At 34.3% G+C, this 17,971-nt stretch overlaps 1 protein-coding gene across 3 annotated transcripts in view; it reads right to left on the minus strand.

The window, feature by feature from the left end:
- Positions 1-473: 473 nt before the first annotated feature.
- The window catches only part of DNAJC10 (DnaJ heat shock protein family (Hsp40) member C10), a 60,617-nt gene continuing 43,119 nt past the window's right edge, over positions 474-17,971 (minus strand). For 2 of the 3 annotated variants that reach the window (XM_027126532.1, XM_027126543.1), the window contains exons 15-24: positions 16,854-16,981; positions 16,441-16,557; positions 12,365-12,466; positions 10,991-11,146; positions 9,916-10,049; positions 9,205-9,258; positions 8,782-8,929; positions 5,216-5,335; positions 3,305-3,409; positions 474-2,169 (exon numbers count right to left, since the gene is read on the minus strand). In XM_027126532.1, the coding sequence (XP_026982333.1) occupies positions 2,158-2,169; positions 3,305-3,409; positions 5,216-5,335; positions 8,782-8,929; positions 9,205-9,258; positions 9,916-10,049; positions 10,991-11,146; positions 12,365-12,466; positions 16,441-16,557; positions 16,854-16,981 (1,076 nt within the window). In that variant the 3' untranslated portion in view covers positions 474-2,157. The remainder of the gene's footprint in view (positions 2,170-3,304; positions 3,410-5,215; positions 5,336-8,781; positions 8,930-9,204; positions 9,259-9,915; positions 10,050-10,990; positions 11,147-12,364; positions 12,467-16,440; positions 16,558-16,853; positions 16,982-17,971) is intronic. The other variant, XM_027126552.1, reaches the window with a different exon arrangement.

Raw genomic sequence — 17,971 nt, forward strand, 5'->3', positions numbered from 1 at the left:
TGCACTAATGTGGCCGTTAGAACCTTTAATCCTGTCAGCATGTCAATGAGACTGACATGATTGCAGAAAATTCTGATGCATGTTACTTTTATGCTACATGTTACTTAACATGTCTCCCAGGTAGTCCTGGCTTTTGAGCTGATTCTACAGGCACATACCTAGGCCCAGTTACAGGATACATAATATTTACTATTTCATTTACTGCCTATTTCTCAACCAGTAAGTTTGGCATTCTATTTATAGGTAATAGTACAGGTATCTATAAGCTTGTTTATGGGTCCCATGTCAGAATTGTGAATTTACAGACACTAGGGAGATAGGGACTAAGCGTTGGGTTTAGTTTACTTTTGCACACTTCTGTGTTCAGCATAGCAGTACTCTCATAATTGGTACAAGTTCAGTAAATATTTACCAAAACTTCTTTAGGCATTCCATTTTGGAATTCTTGTAGAAACAAACCAATTTTGAAAATGTTCTAGGCTTTGAAAATTTAATAAATGAAAGGCACTTGCCATTACTGATCATAAGTAAAAAAGGTGGTATAAAATTAAGGTTAGAAGTGGTGACTCTTCTGTATGTGCCCACATGTGTAAAGTAGAATTTAAGATAAGAAGTTAAAAGATACACAAGAAACAATATGGGTGAGAATATGAAGAATAGGGTTAGACTTGAAAATGAAAAAAAATCGATTACTTTTTAGATAAATTGCAGTTATAAATTAACCTTTATGAGGAAATTTTGGGGAATGGGGTAAAAACAAAACAAAACAAACAAAAAACCAAAATTCTCCCAACATAATAAAGCATGATTCAAATAGGTTTTTGGGAAAACTTAAGTTTTTAAAAAAATCTGTTGACCTCTTTTGATCAATTGGGATTTTACCATTCCATACATTCTGAATTATAACTAAATAACTACATGTTACAATGTTTTGTTAATGTGCAAGGAAAAAAAATTTGGATTCCTTGAGCCTGAACAATTAAGAAACTAAAAGATCCCATCCTTAAATTTTTATCCTTGATTTTCTTACAAAATTAACTTCAGTTGTTAGGCCAATATTTATCTGAAAATGGCAGCCTCCAACAGTAAATAATTGGAATAAACACAGCATCATTACAAGCTTTAGGAAAACAATCTACAAAGTTAATTTTTCCTTCTTGAGTAATAAACATTGGACAAGAGTGAACAACCAAAACCATGAAGGAAAAAAGGCAAATGTAAATAAAGAATATGCATCAAAACCAAGTCCAGAAATCAAAAACAGATATTAGAAAGATGCTTCAGCAATCAATAACCATCACAGGGAAAACATTATGAAAGCAATTCAGAAAATAAATGAACACATATCTTTAAAATATAGAAATATTTGGGGTACTCTACAATGCCCAGTTAATTGCTATAAATATTTTTTTCCCCTCAGGTATATGTGGATACTATAGAAATCAATAGGATTTGTTTACTTTCTGTTATAAAATTTTTTTCTCATATGTGAAAAATTAAAACCAATTCTTCAACCTTTAGAAAAGAAAATGAATCTCTTCACTATAATACAGCATGAAAATAGGATATCTGTTTATTTTCCCACATTTTGAGTATGTTTTTTAAATGAAATACATGGTCAGATAATCAATTTCAGAGATATTTTTTAGGAGAACAGGTGACTGAAAACCAAGTTCTCTTTTCAGGCCAGCCACAAAACTTGAATTGATAAAGTACATGTTGTATAACTTAGCATGTACATAGATCATAGAGCAGGCTCATGTTTGAGCCAGCCAGCCTAAACATCTTTCTGTGGGTCAGGTCAGCAATCTGTGGCCCATGGGCTGAATGTGGCTTGTGGCCTATTTGTGTACAGCCTTGAGGCTAAGAATGGTTTTTACATTTTTTAAAGGGTTGTAAACAAAATAAAAACAGAGAATATGTGACAAAGAACCATCTATGGTCTACAAAGCCTAAAGTATTTACGATCTGGCCCTTTAGGGAAAAAGTCTGCAGACCCTTCATTTATATTAATGTTGTACAGAATTCAAGCAGTGCAATTACAAGTCCAAGATAATGTTCATTTATTCCCATCCAGAATATGGTAACATTCTGAAAAGGTGGCTTCTGACGTCATCTGTCAATTTCTTTTCAATTTTTTCTTCATTTTCAACATCATTAAAGTTCATCCTATAATAATAATGTAAAAGTGATTGAATTCCTTTCTCTTTCAACATCTAATGTTAAAAAGAAGTTAAAAATAATAAACTGACCTAAGTTTTACCTTTTCAAAAATAATTACTCAATATTCTTATTTAATAGATCAGATGAAGTATACCTCACCTGTTGTAACAATGGAAAAAGGGTGTCTCACAATTCTCACCTGCCCATGGCAGATAATACCAATTATAACTTTACCACACTTTCAAAGTCATATTTTGATGTGCTCTATAACTTAATTTCAGTTAGCATATTCTACTTTATGACTAATGTTTTCGATTTCAAATGTTTCACTTGAGATAAGTCACAATTTTAAAAATAAAACATCTTGAGAAAACGAACATAGCCAAAATATCAGAAAAACATTTTTGTTCACTGAAACAAAAAAAAAAAAGTTTCATAACTATCTCTTTTCTATCTTTTAGGTTTGGATAAAACATAATTCTTGAGGTAGCTTGTAAAGCTTCCTATACCAGGGTCTGTAGTTCTAACATGGATCTATAAAGCTAGACATCTCTAGCCCTCTTCAGAGGCTGTGCTGTTCTTTCGTCTTTTCACCTTATAGGGAAAGAATCCAAGAAACCTCACGTGTGACTGTATTAAATTCCATTCAGAAAGCACTCTAGCATTTGTAAACTCTCTGGTCTGTTTCTAAATATGTCCCAGAATGATACTGATTTAAAAAAGGAAAACATGAATAGCCCTCTGAAAAATAGCAGGAAAGAGGCTGCAATGCTTCTTGATAAATAATTCAAGGGTGGGGGGCAAGATGAATACAGGTTTTAATACATCCTGACTATACCAAGAACAAAAGAAAACTTGCTCTCCAAAGTGTTATGAGGCTCAAATCAATGCTTTTACATGTGAACAAATTTTAATAACTTATGACCATAGTCACTATTTTTCTGTTAAATGGTTTTACTTGTCCCAATTTCTAAGCATTTAAGTGTCCAGAGGCTAAATTTGTCATATTTTCCAAAGAAGAAATTTCTAACTACTTACTAATTTTTGAAGCTTCATTTTACTCTTTATTGATACATATACTATATAGTAAGAATAAATTCAAATACTGTTTGCCAGAGTCAGCTCTAGATTTAGTCCTTACCTTATTTCTCTTTCCATGATTTTGGAGGTTTTCCAATTTTTCATATATTAAGGTAGTAATCTCTTTTGCATCTCTGGAATCTATTTCCTCTCCCCAAGTATTTCTCTACAATTGAAAACATTCTTCTTATAACCTTTTAAGTATCTAATCAAAACATGACATTTCCATCTAAGAAACTTGATTAACTATTCCTTAAAGTTCCAAGTGTTTAAAACTTCATTTTTCTTCAAGGAAATGCTGCTGCAAAAGCAGTTAACCAATAATTTACCTGAAATAAATACTAACAATACTTTTATGGAAACATGTAAATTAATACCTTGATTAAAATGCATTGCTAACTCCAAATGCCTCAAAACGTCTAAATTGTTTAAGATGTCCCCAGAGGACTCAGAACATTCTAATCTAAAGTCACTGGCATAGACAAAACCTTGACCAACTACAACAGTGCAAAGCAATGTATATTTCCTGGTTCTCATCTGCCCGCAGCAGGAAGGTGGCTAAAAAGCAGGGGAGAAGACAGGTCAATACATCCAGGCCCGCTTATTTTGGATCTGGAGCCACCTGTTTCCTTCTTCCTGGTGGGAACTCCAAACTGTATGCTAGGATTTTGTTTCTGTGTATAGCTGCTCACCTGGTTTGAATTTCTCACTTCAATCACCATTCTGCTTTGGCCTTCTCTGCTGGACTTCTGGATTCTACCCCTGCCTTTCTGTTTGGACAGGGATGTTTTGGGTCCTAATCTTATCCTCTGGACACATGGTAACATCATGTTTTCAAACAGCTCCCTGTATGGCCTGGTTAATTCTGTGACTGCTCATTATACTGATACTTCCCTAACATCATTCTACCTGAATAAGACGCCTATAAATGTCACCTAATTCTCAAGTGTTCTGAGAATTGGGAAGCTAGTGATTCCAAAGGAATTAAGATTCAGGCTCTGGTATAAAGCTCCTTTACTATCACTGAGTTCTGCTTACCCCAGACTGTTCTTAAGACAGAGGTAGCTTCCTCATAAACCAAAATCCTTCACTGAAAAATCTAGATGTCTGACAAATCTACATTTCTGAAATTCATCATCTAATTTCTTTAGCTCTATTTCAAAATGTATTATAATCACAAGTAAATAACACAAGCTCTTAATCTGATATTCTTAAAAAGTATCCATTACAACATTTGAAATTAGTCATTTCAATGTTTTACAAGAAAACATGAATGCATGGCAGACATTTATTTTTATCACAGTTCTATTGTCAAAAATGTCTTATTTTACTTGGGAAGACAGCAAAGGTCATGAGTCTTTTCAGTTAGCAATTATACTGGTTGAAAGATATACGCTTTTGTATCAATGACCATAGAGACCCACTGGTAAATGCCAAATTTTCTTGTTAAAAAAAAAAAAAAAGCATATTGTCAGTGGCCCAAAAAAGAAATTATGAATGAACCATGGAACCCTAATTTTATTTTATAGTCTAAACCATTAATAAGTATTCCTCAAGATAAATGCTCAGGTACTAAGGCTATTTTGTAAGTATTATGACAGTATTCTCTTAATTTTCTCTTTCTTTCCTAGAAAAACTAATTATAAAGATAATATATGTTAATTCTATAAAAGTAGGAAATACAAAACTTCACAGAAAATAATTACCTTGAATTATACCACCCACAGAAAACTACTATTAGTATTTTGGTGTGTCTATTTAGTAGTTCCCTATTCAGGAGTATAAAAATTTTAAGGCAATGGAGATCATATCAACTGTGAGGCAGAAAAATCTTTTAAAATCACTTGGTGTGTATGTGAAAAGAAGCTTGTTTCAGTGACATGCAGTGAAATTAAAAATGACAAAGGGAAAGAAACTAGAAAAAAGCGTTACCTGCTAAAGGAAAGGCACACAGAAGAAGGCATGTACATACCTTTGCCCTTTCATAGGGATAAAATTTAACAGTTGGATAGGCTCTGATACCAGCTTTCTGGCAGGTTTGAGCATAAGCTTGACAGTCTACTTTTCCAGCTTTCACTTTTCCTTTAATCATCTAAAAAGAGAAAAATATGCTTTGCTATTCTCTTTGGCATATACTATTCTGGCAACCACAAAGCAATATGATACTAAAAATTTTAAATATATATAAATCTAAGGATTTGTTACTTAAAAAAAAGTAGTTTTAATCATTTCCATTCAAACAAGATTGCTTCCAAATTTTTACTAGCTCTGAACTCTTATTTACCTAGCACAGCCCCGCCAACAGCAAATAAACTCTCCTTTGCCTTATCAAGAAAATTGAGAAGCTTTATCCTGAACTACTTCTTCGCCTTCCTCCTGTTACCCACAATGTGTCTGTCACACCACAAACATCTCAGATTCTGTCCTCCACCTCCCTCAGATCTCTGGTCTCATCTGCTGAGGCAGCACTCTTCCTCCTGTGGAAGGCTGACTATGTCTACATTCTCTGGTCCCTCTCTCTCGGAGCTCTTTCTCACTCTTCAGTATATACACATATGACCAAAAAGAATTCCTTCCTTAATTGCACTGGTTCCTCTAGTTACCACCCTGCTTCTTTCTTTCTCTTTTTGAGCAGTTTATTCTTTGACCACTTCCTCATCATCTACTTATTATCAACACATTTTAGCTAGCTTCTGTTCTTACTGCTCCCTTCACTGAAACCACGAGAAGTTCACCAATGACTTCTATTTGGCCAAACTGAATGGACAATTTTCAGTCCTCTTAATGGGTATCTGTCTCTACTGACCACACCTTTCTTTCCTGTTTTCTTTCCTGGCTTATCACTATTTTCTTGGCTACTCTACTCCTCTGGCTATTCTTCCTCATTTCTAGCATGGGGACCTCCTCCTACAACCGCGCCTCAAATTAAAAAGTCCAATCACAGATCCATCTCTCATCAACAATTTTTTTCACTGTGAAAAATCTCCCAGGGAGATTTTATATACCTATATGCTGCTGAACCCTATTATTCCCCTTGATTTCAGTCAACTATGTACTGGCCTGTTTCACTTAAATAAGCACCTTAAACATAACATTTCTAAAATGAATCCTTTCACATTAACCCACTACTCCTTCTGTCCAACTATTCACTCAGTTCAGGCCAGAAACTAGGGCCATCCTAGACTCCTTTTTCTACTGTACTTATCACAGACAAATACTAAATTCTAGTCATTCTTATATCTCTCTCACACTTGTTCCATTCTTTCTATCACCACAGCCATAATCCTGGTTCAGGTTATCACCTCTCACTTCAGGACAATTAAAATATCTTTGCTACCTCTAATTTTGTCCCCAAGGCTGGGGTACTCAACAGGTAGACTAACTTGTGCTACGGCACCAGCAAAAATGCATGCAGAAGCATGTATGCGCGTGCACGCACACACACACACACACACTCATAGTGAAGGTCAGAAAAATCTAGTTGACTTGTACTTTAGGTTACAGAAGGACACCATATTGTTTTTGGTGCTCTGATCTTTCTCTGATCTTGATGGCTCATGTTCAGTCCATTCAATGTGATCCTTCTAAAATATAAGATGGATCCTGACATATCCAACAGTTCTCTTCCAATGCTTATATAGAGTACATTCTGAACAGTATGAAAACAGTGAGGAAGGGTGTACAATGTGAGTAGTGTAGGCAAGCAGACCAAGCCATCTCCTTCTTGCCTATTTAAGAGCCTCAGTTTTTGCCACTCCCCTTCTGTCTTTATCTTGTGGTAATCCTGGACCAACAGTGGAGAAGCCTTAACATGCTCCACTGTCTTGTGTCCCTGTATCTTTGCAAATTCTGTCTTCTCTGTTTAGAGTACTCTCTAGCCAACCCTTTCAAAGTGCCACACTCCTAGTCATGTTGTAATTCTCATCTCAAATACTAACTTCTCTGTCCTCCTGGCATGACTCTGACCTTCTTCTTCCCATACTTTTGTTTCACTCTAATTTCACTATAGTAATGATCCTCTTGATTTATATATATTAATTTGCATTTTATATTCCCACTAGATTAAAATCTTGTTAAAGACATGGAATTTTTGTCTTTCCATTTTTTTAGCCCTAATATTTGGCATAATGCTACTTGGTGCTTAGGATTTGCTGAATGACCTTTTTAATAATTTTCTGCTATATGCAAGATGTTGCTGCATTACAAAATATATAATTAAGTTTTTAAGGGATAAGGGAATAAAACATTTTTGTTAGACTTATTGGAGAAAAAGGAAGCATAAGAGGAAAAGAAGATATAAGTAGAAAAAAATGAATAACCTCTTACTTCAAAGACCAGTCAATAACTAAAACAATGTTTTATGGCTCCATAGGGCTTTTGAAATCCTTTTGCTAAAAAATTCCCCTGGCTTGGAATGTTCAGGTTTTGTTTTAGGCTGGTGGAACTGGTACTGACTTTCTCATTCTAATGAATATTTCATAGCCAAAGGCAAAGTTCCTTGAGTATAGAGGTGAGGAAGCTATCAGTCTGGATGAGGCCACTAACTGGACTGTTATGACAGAAACACCAAAACAGACTGCATTTAGTTTAATTTTATAAGCGTTTACTGAGTTAAGACAGAGGGGATGGGATATACAGATAGATAAGACATGTATCTTGCCCTCACAAAGCTCATAGTTTTATAGAGGAGAAAGATATCTTAATATATAGTTAACACGCATTGTATAAGCACACTGATGGAGTACCTCATATCCAGGTGACACTGCTTAAGTGGGAAGGTTAGAGAATACATAATGCCATTGGAGCTGGGTTTTGTACGATAGAGAGAAAAAAAATCTAGATGACCAAGGTAAGGAAAAGGCATTTTAGAGAGGAAACAGCATGTACATAAGGGTACTTGTTCAGAGAACCCGGAGTACTTTGTAGTGCCTGGAGTGTAAGGTGTGAGGTCAGGGAGAGAGATAAAGCTGAAGAGGTCAGAAGGGTCACATCAGAGATTTGTAGTCAAGGATGCAGGTCAAGTAATGTGGTTAACAGGAAGCCAGAGAAGGCGATATTTCAGAAAGATCATCAGGGTGGAACTGAAGAAGGTAGACTGGTAATATGAGACTTGTTAAGAGGCACATATGATTGAGTCTAGATGAGAGATGATGAAGGCTTGAACAAAAGGCTAGCAGAGGAGATGATAGGAGATGACAGATTTGAAGGGCATTTAGGAGATAGAACTGATAGGATCTAGTGACTGCCTGGATGGCAGCAGAGTAATGGTGATGGGAAGAAAATAAGTAAAAGCAGAAGTGAGGTTTCTGGCTATTTTGGTTAAGAAGACAATGTCAACCAAGATAAGGATGTTAGCTAAAAGCTTTAATAAAGAAGGAAGAAATCTACTGCAAAGATTATAATCACAGAAATGGAAAAGAGTTTTTTAAATTCAAGGAAACTTTTAAGAAATAAAATTATATTTACTATGTCTTATCTACTTATTAAAACATGCCAGTGACCACAACTTATTTAAGTAGCTAGACATGACTTACTTACCCTAGCCAAGAGCTCAAACTCTGGAGCAAAGTTTTGGCAAGGTCCACACCAAGGAGCATAGAAATCAACCACCCAATGGTTTTTCCCTTGTAAAACTTTTTCATTGAAAGTCTGAGGCGTTAGATCTATAGATGCTTGAGGTAAAAATCTGTGACAAGGGATGAAAATTACTTTTCATTATACAAAACCAAAGCAAACATCTAAAATAGAATATTGCAAATCTTTCTAAGTTAAATGACTTCAAAGAATGACAATGTAATAATGTAATAAAGCACAACCTTATCTTGGTAAATTATAATTCTTTACTAAGTACTTTAAAATGCTAGAACCTTAAACAACTCAGTAAATTTAGCTACAGACATGAGAGGAAGGTAAATAGCATTGAATATAATTTATACAATGATACATATTTTAACTACTCACCCTAGACCCCAGATTCTTAGGGAATAAGCATCCCTATTCCAACCATTGTAACTACTGAAAGAAGAAAAAATACATAAGTTGTAGACAGTTATTTTCTATTACTGGACATGTTCAGAAAACAATCTCTTTGTAGCAATTTAAAAGATAAGTTTAGTTGACTGACTTCATCTAGCATCTCTTTTCTCAGATATACCTAGCTGCAAATACTGCTTACATGGCTTTCCAAATATACTTTTCTCTAGTCTCGATGTCTTTTTGTACTCTAGACAGACCTGAATGTTTAGCCGCCTGCTGGACATCTCCTATAGATCTGTGGTAATGGCAAAACTCAAAATCTCCAGGGCTTTACTTTCTGAACCTTTATTCCAGTTATTACTGTCTATCAAATTCCTACCCACTTTTTAAGACCCATGAGGACTAGTGGAAATAATGTGAGCAAAAACCCTCTGGTAGAATACCTGAAACCAAATAGGGGCTTAATAAGTGTTCTTCCTCTCCTCATTTTCTTTACAAGATTGTCACCTTCATGATCAGTGGGACTATTCAATTCACTTTTCATCTTGTAAATTTCTCATTAGCACACTATCTTAAACATGGTGGGCTCCCAAAAATACTGGTGGTTTAACTTTTATTTAGTTAGGATAACTTTTAAATTTTAACTGTATAAATAAATGATTATATAAACATCTTCAAATTTTAGAGAACACTTACTGATATTGATAAGCTTTATTTGATTTTGGGGGAAAAAATCTTATCTCAGGGTATCTCCGAACATTTTCTTGGGAACAAAAAGAATGATATTGTTGGCAGTTTATACTGCCCACATTGATCAGTCCAGTTAATGTCTATAAAAGAAAAAAAGATCAAAGTAATTAGAATAAAATTACTATAACTATTTTATATATGTTTACAATAGAGAAATAGTCACTGTGAAATGATTACTATATTATTTATCAGTGATTTTCACCAAAAAAAATGGGTAAGGGCTTAAAACATAACAGAACATTTATAGTAATGCACTGGAAATCTAATTTTGTAGTCAAGAACTTATTACAATTATTGCAGATTAAATAATTGATTTTGTTCATCTATGACATGGGGAAAATTGTGTGGTTATAAAATTCAAAGTGTTAGAAACCAAGAACTGATGAAGTTCTTTGCAATGGTATTTCAAAGAGTTACTTTTTCAAATGCAGCCATGGGTCACAGCATACTGAGTCACGCCCAAATTTAAAAATTTTATTGAAAAGAGCAGAAAATTATACTATTATGAATTTAAGATACTAAATAATTTTAACTCTTAGGTTTATTATTTATCTTAGAAATAAATACAAAATAGTAATTTCATTTTCCATTCTGGTATTTAAATAATTTGTTCCTGATCCTTCATGATTTATACCGCTCTGTAGGAAATTTAAAAATGTTTCATTGATCAAGGCCATTTTTTTCTTACTTTAAAGTCTCACAATATTGTGAAGAAACTGTATCCTCAAGCTCTAAAAATGAAGACGTAGAAAAAATGTTAATAGGAAATAAAGGAGATCTTTATGTTGATGCTGGCAGAAATTTGGTCAAATATACACCAAGTGACATAGAAAAAAGGGTAATTATTCTATACTATTCATATACCAGACAGAAGCAGAGTTGAAATCTAATTGGTATATAAAAAGTGATCAGAACTTTTATTAAGTGATAATCTAGAGGCGGGTTCACTCAGTTTCAGAATAATTGTTAAATAAACACTCTTAGTAAATGTTAAGATTTACAATAAACTATTTTACTACACCCGGGCCATTCTTTTCCATTCTGGCATTAAGACTTGACACGGATGACACCATGGAGAATAGAAATCAACCATCCAGACTTCGTCATGTTTTCTTTGTTTAACTAGTTCATTGAAAGTGGTGGGTGTCAAGGAGATCACTGAAGGATTCATAAGATCCTAAAGAGAATACAGCGTTCATTGTAACAGATATAAAAAGGAGTAGTTCATATATTCTTGGCAAATTGTTGGTATATGTCATTTAGAAAGGTTCCTGTTTCTGAATAATCAAAAGATACACTAGGATATGTAAAGAGAATCTATAGTGAATTATTTTAAAAAGAAATGATCCATAATTTATTTTTTAAGTTTGGATTTTGCCAATCAGTCTTATTAAATCAAGGTATATTTTCTTATTTTATACATCACTAAAATCATCTTAGGTAGAGAAAAGAGGCAACTTTAATTAAGGATAGAGGTAGATGAGGCAAGAGTTCCAAGAGCTGCCCAGATGTCTACACAGGCCATATAGTTCTTTTTGGAACCAATAATTGGTTTGGAAATGATCCTTTAATTATTTATGGAAAGCCTACTATTCTATTTTTCTGACATTCCGACGAGATACTGCACAACCTCAGATCACTTGCTCCAAATACTGTTTTAACAGAGCTTCAGTCTATCATGATTGGGTAATACTAATGAAGATGTTCGCTTCCCTGGGGAAACAATTAAAAACAACACAAAACAAAACACTATTACTTTGGAGGAGGAGGGAGAGATGAGCAGGACAGAAAGTAGAATGGTCACTGCACGGATAATAAGCTAGAATTGTTCATTTCTTTCTTAGGAGTTCCCCTGTAACTATTTTAGTCAATTAAGACCATTAGTGAGAAAAAAAGAGATGTTGTAGATGTAGAGCACTTCTGGGCTAATAACACAGCAGGCTCGGCATAAGCTGCCTGGGCTTGAAGAAGCCCTCCATTGGTGGTTGGGGTAAGACTGTCCTTAGCCACATATTTCTTGGAATTATACAAGAATGGGGCTCACTGCTATCTCATCTATATGAGACTGAAAAGAAATAATCTGTGGTAATTCTACCTGAGAAAACAGGGAAAGGGGGTGACAAGGCTTTATGTAAAAGCTACAATTTCATGTGTTAATAAATGTGTCCATAAGTACAAAGCACTATACTAGGTAACAAACAAAACATATACTTGCTATAAACTCTGAAAATAAGTCTATAATATTTAAAAGAGTAGAAAATTTAACAAATTAATGTTGTCAGAAAATGTTTTGGCATAAAAAGAACAAATCCTATTATTAAACATTACCAAATATTCATACAAAGTGTAAACATACATGGAAGGATTTATAGCCACAGGCTATAACTTAAAATACCTCTACGAACTCCAAGATCTGTTCAGCAGAGTGATGTCCTTCATATTCATGAATGTTGGACTGGTTGAATACCACTGTTGTTGGATAAGCCTGAATGTTATACTGTTAGGAATGAGAATACAAATTAAACAAAGATTTTATACACTTTACCCAATTGTTTCAAATTCATAACCAGCTTGCCTTTATTTAAGTAACAACAACAAGATTTTAAAAACTCATTGCTAAACTGCTGGTGACTGAAAAATTTTAGCCTGGCCAGATTTAGCAAAGGAAATAGATTTATTGTTGTACTCCTGAGTATCTGATCCTTATTTATAGTTACTCCATTAGCCATAAAATCCACAGGCACTGAAACACTGAGAAGTGAGTATGGGTAATTATTAGCTTGGTCCTCTTCTGCTCTCCTGAACCAAGGTGTATGAGGATGTAAAGAGCAGACTAATCTCTAGCTTGAGTGTTTTTTTTTTTAATACCATAATAAACACTCCAATTTGTTTAGAAGTAGAAGAAAAATCAAGGAAATAATAATAGCAAGAATAAGGAAATAAATTAATAATTCATGTGTATAGAACCATATTTTAGGTTAAAGAATTACGAATCATGCCCTAAAAATGAGGTCACTTTTTATTCTTTGCTCAATTCAGCTTTTATGGTAAAAAATACTATAATTTCCTCCTCAGAATTAGTATGAACACTAATCCAGGAAGCACTTCTCTAAAGTTTTTATTTTTTTAAAAAGTTATAAAGAGATCCCTATCTGTGGATTTGCTGTAGCTGAACTTTGTATCCTCAAAGTTGAAAAGCACTCATTAGCAAATTGGAATCTTTGACTAGGATTCAAAAATAATTTTAGAAAAAACAATGGAAACATTTATCAAACTTTCATAAATGAGCACAAATAACCCATTAGATGAACAAAACAATAATTTTATCTAACATTTGACAAGTCCTTATTATGTGCTGAGCACCTTTTTAGCAGTGACACGTGGAGTTTCTCATCTGTTCCTCACAACAATTCTATTCAGAAGCTAAAATTACTAAGTCAACTTTATAGATGAGGAAACTGAGGTACTGAGAGGCTAACTGACTAGGTCAAGTTAACCAATTATTTAGTAGTGAATCCTGACTTCTATTCCAGCTGAATTTGATGCAATAGTTTTAAATCTTTAAACTCTGCTTAATTATCTATAGGATATTTAAAAGTTGAGATTAAAAGTAGAAAAACTACAGGAATTCAAATTAATTAGTTTATCACAATATTTTATCATTGCTTACCACCTTTTTAAAGTCACATACAAGGCATTCAAAACCAAAGAAAGGCCTTATTTATTTCATTTTTAAAACTTATTTTAATGAAATTTCAAACATAATGAAAAGAGAATAATCTAACAAACACTCACGTATACCTCTGCTACATTTAAAGATAATTAACTTTTCTGCCATTCTGGCAGACTGTTGAAAGTTCTTTCTTGATCCCATTTCCTTTCCTCCCTGACACCAGGAAAGAGCACGTATGCAATCCACTGATGTTTTACACTTTGGCTACATGCATATGTATCCCTAAGCAGTATACTGTAATGTTTCAGCACGTATAAATAAACTTCCTATAATTTCATCATACTCTATACTATTCTGCAACCTGCTTTTTTCATTATATTCTTGAGATTTACCCATGCTGGTAAAGACAGATCTAGTTTTAAGTCCTCTATGGTTATTCCACTCTGTGACTGGATAATTAATTTATTCATGTACTTGCTACTGTCAGCTAAACTTAAAAAAAAATTTGATGGATGGGGTGTATGACTATTGCTATAATTTGTACTTTCTTGATGACTAGTGAAGTCGAACATTTTCCATATTTATTGAATTTCCTCCTTTACAAAATTTCTGTACACTTTCTCATTTTTCTTCTATTTAAAAAAAATTGATTTGTAGTCTTTAAATATTCTGGACAGTAAGGTTTTGTCAGTTATATATGCTGCAAATATTTCCTCACTCTGTTGTTTGCTTTGACTTTATAATGTCTCTTTCTTTGAAAATAGTTTTAAACATTTAACATAGCCAAATTCATTCCCATTCATAATTTTTATCCTTAGTGTATGTGTGCCTACACAGGCATGCATGTCTGTGTGGAATGAAATTATTCCTCACACAGATGCATAAAGATTTCACCCTACATTTACTTCTATTATGCTTGCCTTTTTTTTTTTTTTTTTTGTGGTGTGTGGGCCTCTCACTGTTGTGGCCTCTCCCGTTGCAGAGCACAGGTTCCGGACGCGCAGGCTCAGCAGCCATGGCTCATGGGCCCAGCCGCTCCGCAGCATGTGGGATCTTCCTGGACCGGGGCACAAACCCGTGTCCCCTGCATCAGCAGGCGGACTCTCAACCACTGCGCCACCAGGGAAGCCCTCTATTATGTTTTAAAAACACATTGTTTTTTTTAAAAAATTGAGGTATAGTTTACAATATTTAGTTTCAATTGTACAGCAAAATGATTCAGTTTTATATATATATATTTCAGATTATTTTCCACTAGAGCTTATTACAAGATATTGAATATAATTCCCTGTGCTATACAGTAAGTCTTTGTTGCTTATCTGTTTTATGTATAGTAGTGTGTATCTGTTAATCCCATACCCCTATCTGTCCCCCTTGCAAGCTTTGGTAACAGTAACTTTCTGTGAGCCTGTTTCTGTTTTGTGTATATACATTTGTATCTTTTTAGATTCCACATGTAGATGATTTCACATAATATTTGGCTTTCTCTGTCTGACTGACTTCACTAAGTATAATACTCTCTAGGTCCATCCATGTTGCTGAAAATGGCAATATTTCATTCTTTTTAATGGCTGAGTAATATTACACACACACACACACACATCTTCTTAAGCCAACTGTCTGTTGATGGGCACCTGGGTTATTTCCATGTCTTGGCTATTGTAAATAGTGCTGCTGTGAACACCAGGGTGCACAAATCTCCTCAAATTAGTTTTTGCTTTTTCTGGATATATATCCAGGAGTGGGGTTGCTGGATCATATGGCAGCTCTATTTTTAGTTTAAGGAAACTTCATACTGTTTTCCATAGTGGCTGCACCAATTTATATTTTCACCAACAGTGTACGAGGGTTTCCTTTTCTCCACACCCTCTCCAGCATTTATTATTGTTTGTAGACTTTTTGATGACAACTATTTTGACTGGTATGAGGTGGTACCTCATTGTGGTTTTAATTTCTCTAATAGTTAGTGAGTTGAGCATCTTTTCATATGCCTGTTGGCCATCTGTATATCTTCATCATAATAATTACTTAAAATCATCAGATATCCAGTGTTCAAGTTTCCCCAATTATCTCTATTGTTTTTTTCTGGAGTTTATTTGAACTGCATCCAAACAAGGCCTAGACACTGCATTTGAATGATATGTCTTGTATGTCTTTTTCATCTTTTTTTTCCTTCTTTCAATGTATATATCCAATAAACTGGTGTTTGTCCTGTAAAGTTCTCTACATGCTGGAACTTGGAGATTTTATGTACCTGGTGTCACCTGACATGTTCCTCTGTCATTGGATTTCCTATACACTGATATCTGGAGGCTTGATTTAGGTTTTTTTCCCCCCAAGGATATTTTATAATTTCTAGTTCTTCCTAAACTGAAGAGTATTTATTAACCTAAGAAAATATGTTGTATGTAAACAAAAGTTAAGAAGCTTGTTTAATTTCTATTAACTACACTTAAAAGACAAAGAATAAAAACTATAGACCACCAAAAGGTAATATTAAGTTAAAAAAAATCTTAAATAATTGAAAAATCAAATAATCATGTATTTTATCAAGTCAACTAAATATTTTTCTGAGTTTCATAAATAAGACCCTGTCTACACTGAACCACATATTATCTATTTACATTTAGTCCAATCATAATTTTATATCATTTTGTTGAAGTTATTTCTTTAAATAATTTGTTACTACTCTAAATGTTAGATGTACATTTGAAAGTTATTTTATTGCTTTAACATTAGGCTGCCAAAACATTTTACAAAAACATTAATTAGAATAAATTTTTTGTACTTTGCCTTACCATGTTACAGAGTCCCTCGTGAACTGTACAATCTAATGTACCAAACTTAAGCTGACCGTAAAGATGCTTTGATGCTTTTCGTAACTCTGGCAATAAAGCTCGACATGGTGGACACCACTATGAAAGAAAAAATATTCATAAGCACTGAGCCAAATAAAACAAAAAAACATCATTTTTACAACAAGCAAATTCTAAGTAAGACAAACCATACTTAGTTACAAATCTTATGCATTTATATTCTCAGTCCTTGGAGGGGAGGGGCAAGTATATCAGCCTTTCCTAGAATATGTGGCAGTGGCCAAACTGAGTAACATGATTCTAATATTCATGGTTCAAGGTTACCCAGAAAATGTTTTTTTGCTGCGACAAGAGAAAATTACAATATCGAAATTTGACAGATAAACATAACTTACAGGGGCAAAAAAATCAACTAGCCATGGTTCTTTGTCATTGGCAGGAAAATTTTGAGGTCCCAGTGTGGTAACATGAGAATTAACACTTTCTTTGGCAAAGGCAAGTATATCATAAAGAATCTTCTTTCCTTTGAAACAGAGAAAGAGAAAAATTAAAATCTACATTCTGTCTTTTTTATCCATAGAAACATTTCAAAGCTTTTGTACGTGAAATATTAAAGAGAAGATACACTTATTAACAAATTGATTTTGTTGAGGTTTTAGTATGTATACTATATACACATAGGTTTGCTCTGCCAGGAGAAACCTTTCCTTTACTCTGTTTCTTAGAGGATCAGATAAAATGTCAAGATCTCTTTGAAAAGTTCCTTCATCCTCAGAGGCAGAATAATTTCCTTGCAGTGTCGAGTTCTTTTTGCTTACCTGAACTACTGTTACAGCCTCTTAAATCTGTTTCTTCAACCTAGACTTCTCTTATGAATTCAAAACCTGTATTACCAACTGCCCAGTGGAAATATTTACTGATGTCATATAAACATTTTAATCAAAATATATCCAAATTGATGTATGAGCTATTTTCCCCTAAACTTGCTCCTTTTCTCAACCTCCCCTACCTTGGCAATGGCATAATCATCCACTAGGTGCCTAAATAAGATTTCCCGGAGTTATTCTTGCCTTCTTTCTTTGTATCATAGCTCCATCTCCTACCATCTCCAACCCCAATTTAGGCTACTGCCTAAATTCAGTCTGACCTACTGAAATAACCAAGCTGGTCTTTCTGTTCTGCCTTCCTTAACTAATTCATTTTCTACATTGCTACCACAGGCAAGTTACAAAAACATTCATCTGATCATGTTGTCCCCTTGCTTAAAGACCACTGCCTAAAGAATATACTCCTTAGGGCTTCCCTGGTGGCGCAGTTGTTGAGAGTCCGCCTGCCGATGCAGGGACATGGGTTTGTGCCCCGGTCCGGGAAGATCCCACATGCCGCGGAGCAGCTAGGCCCGTGAGCCATGGCCGCTGAGCCTGCGCGTCTGGAGCCTGTGCTCCATAATGGGAGAGGCCACAACAGTGAGAGGCCCGAGTACCGCAAAAAAAAAAAAAAAAAAAAAAAAAAA

Source organism: Aethalodelphis obliquidens, unplaced genomic scaffold (assembly GCF_003676395.1).
Source record: "Aethalodelphis obliquidens isolate GAN/ISIS:26980383/991018 unplaced genomic scaffold, ASM367639v1 scaffold2, whole genome shotgun sequence".
NCBI classification, from domain to species: Eukaryota; Metazoa; Chordata; class Mammalia; order Artiodactyla; family Delphinidae; genus Aethalodelphis; species Aethalodelphis obliquidens.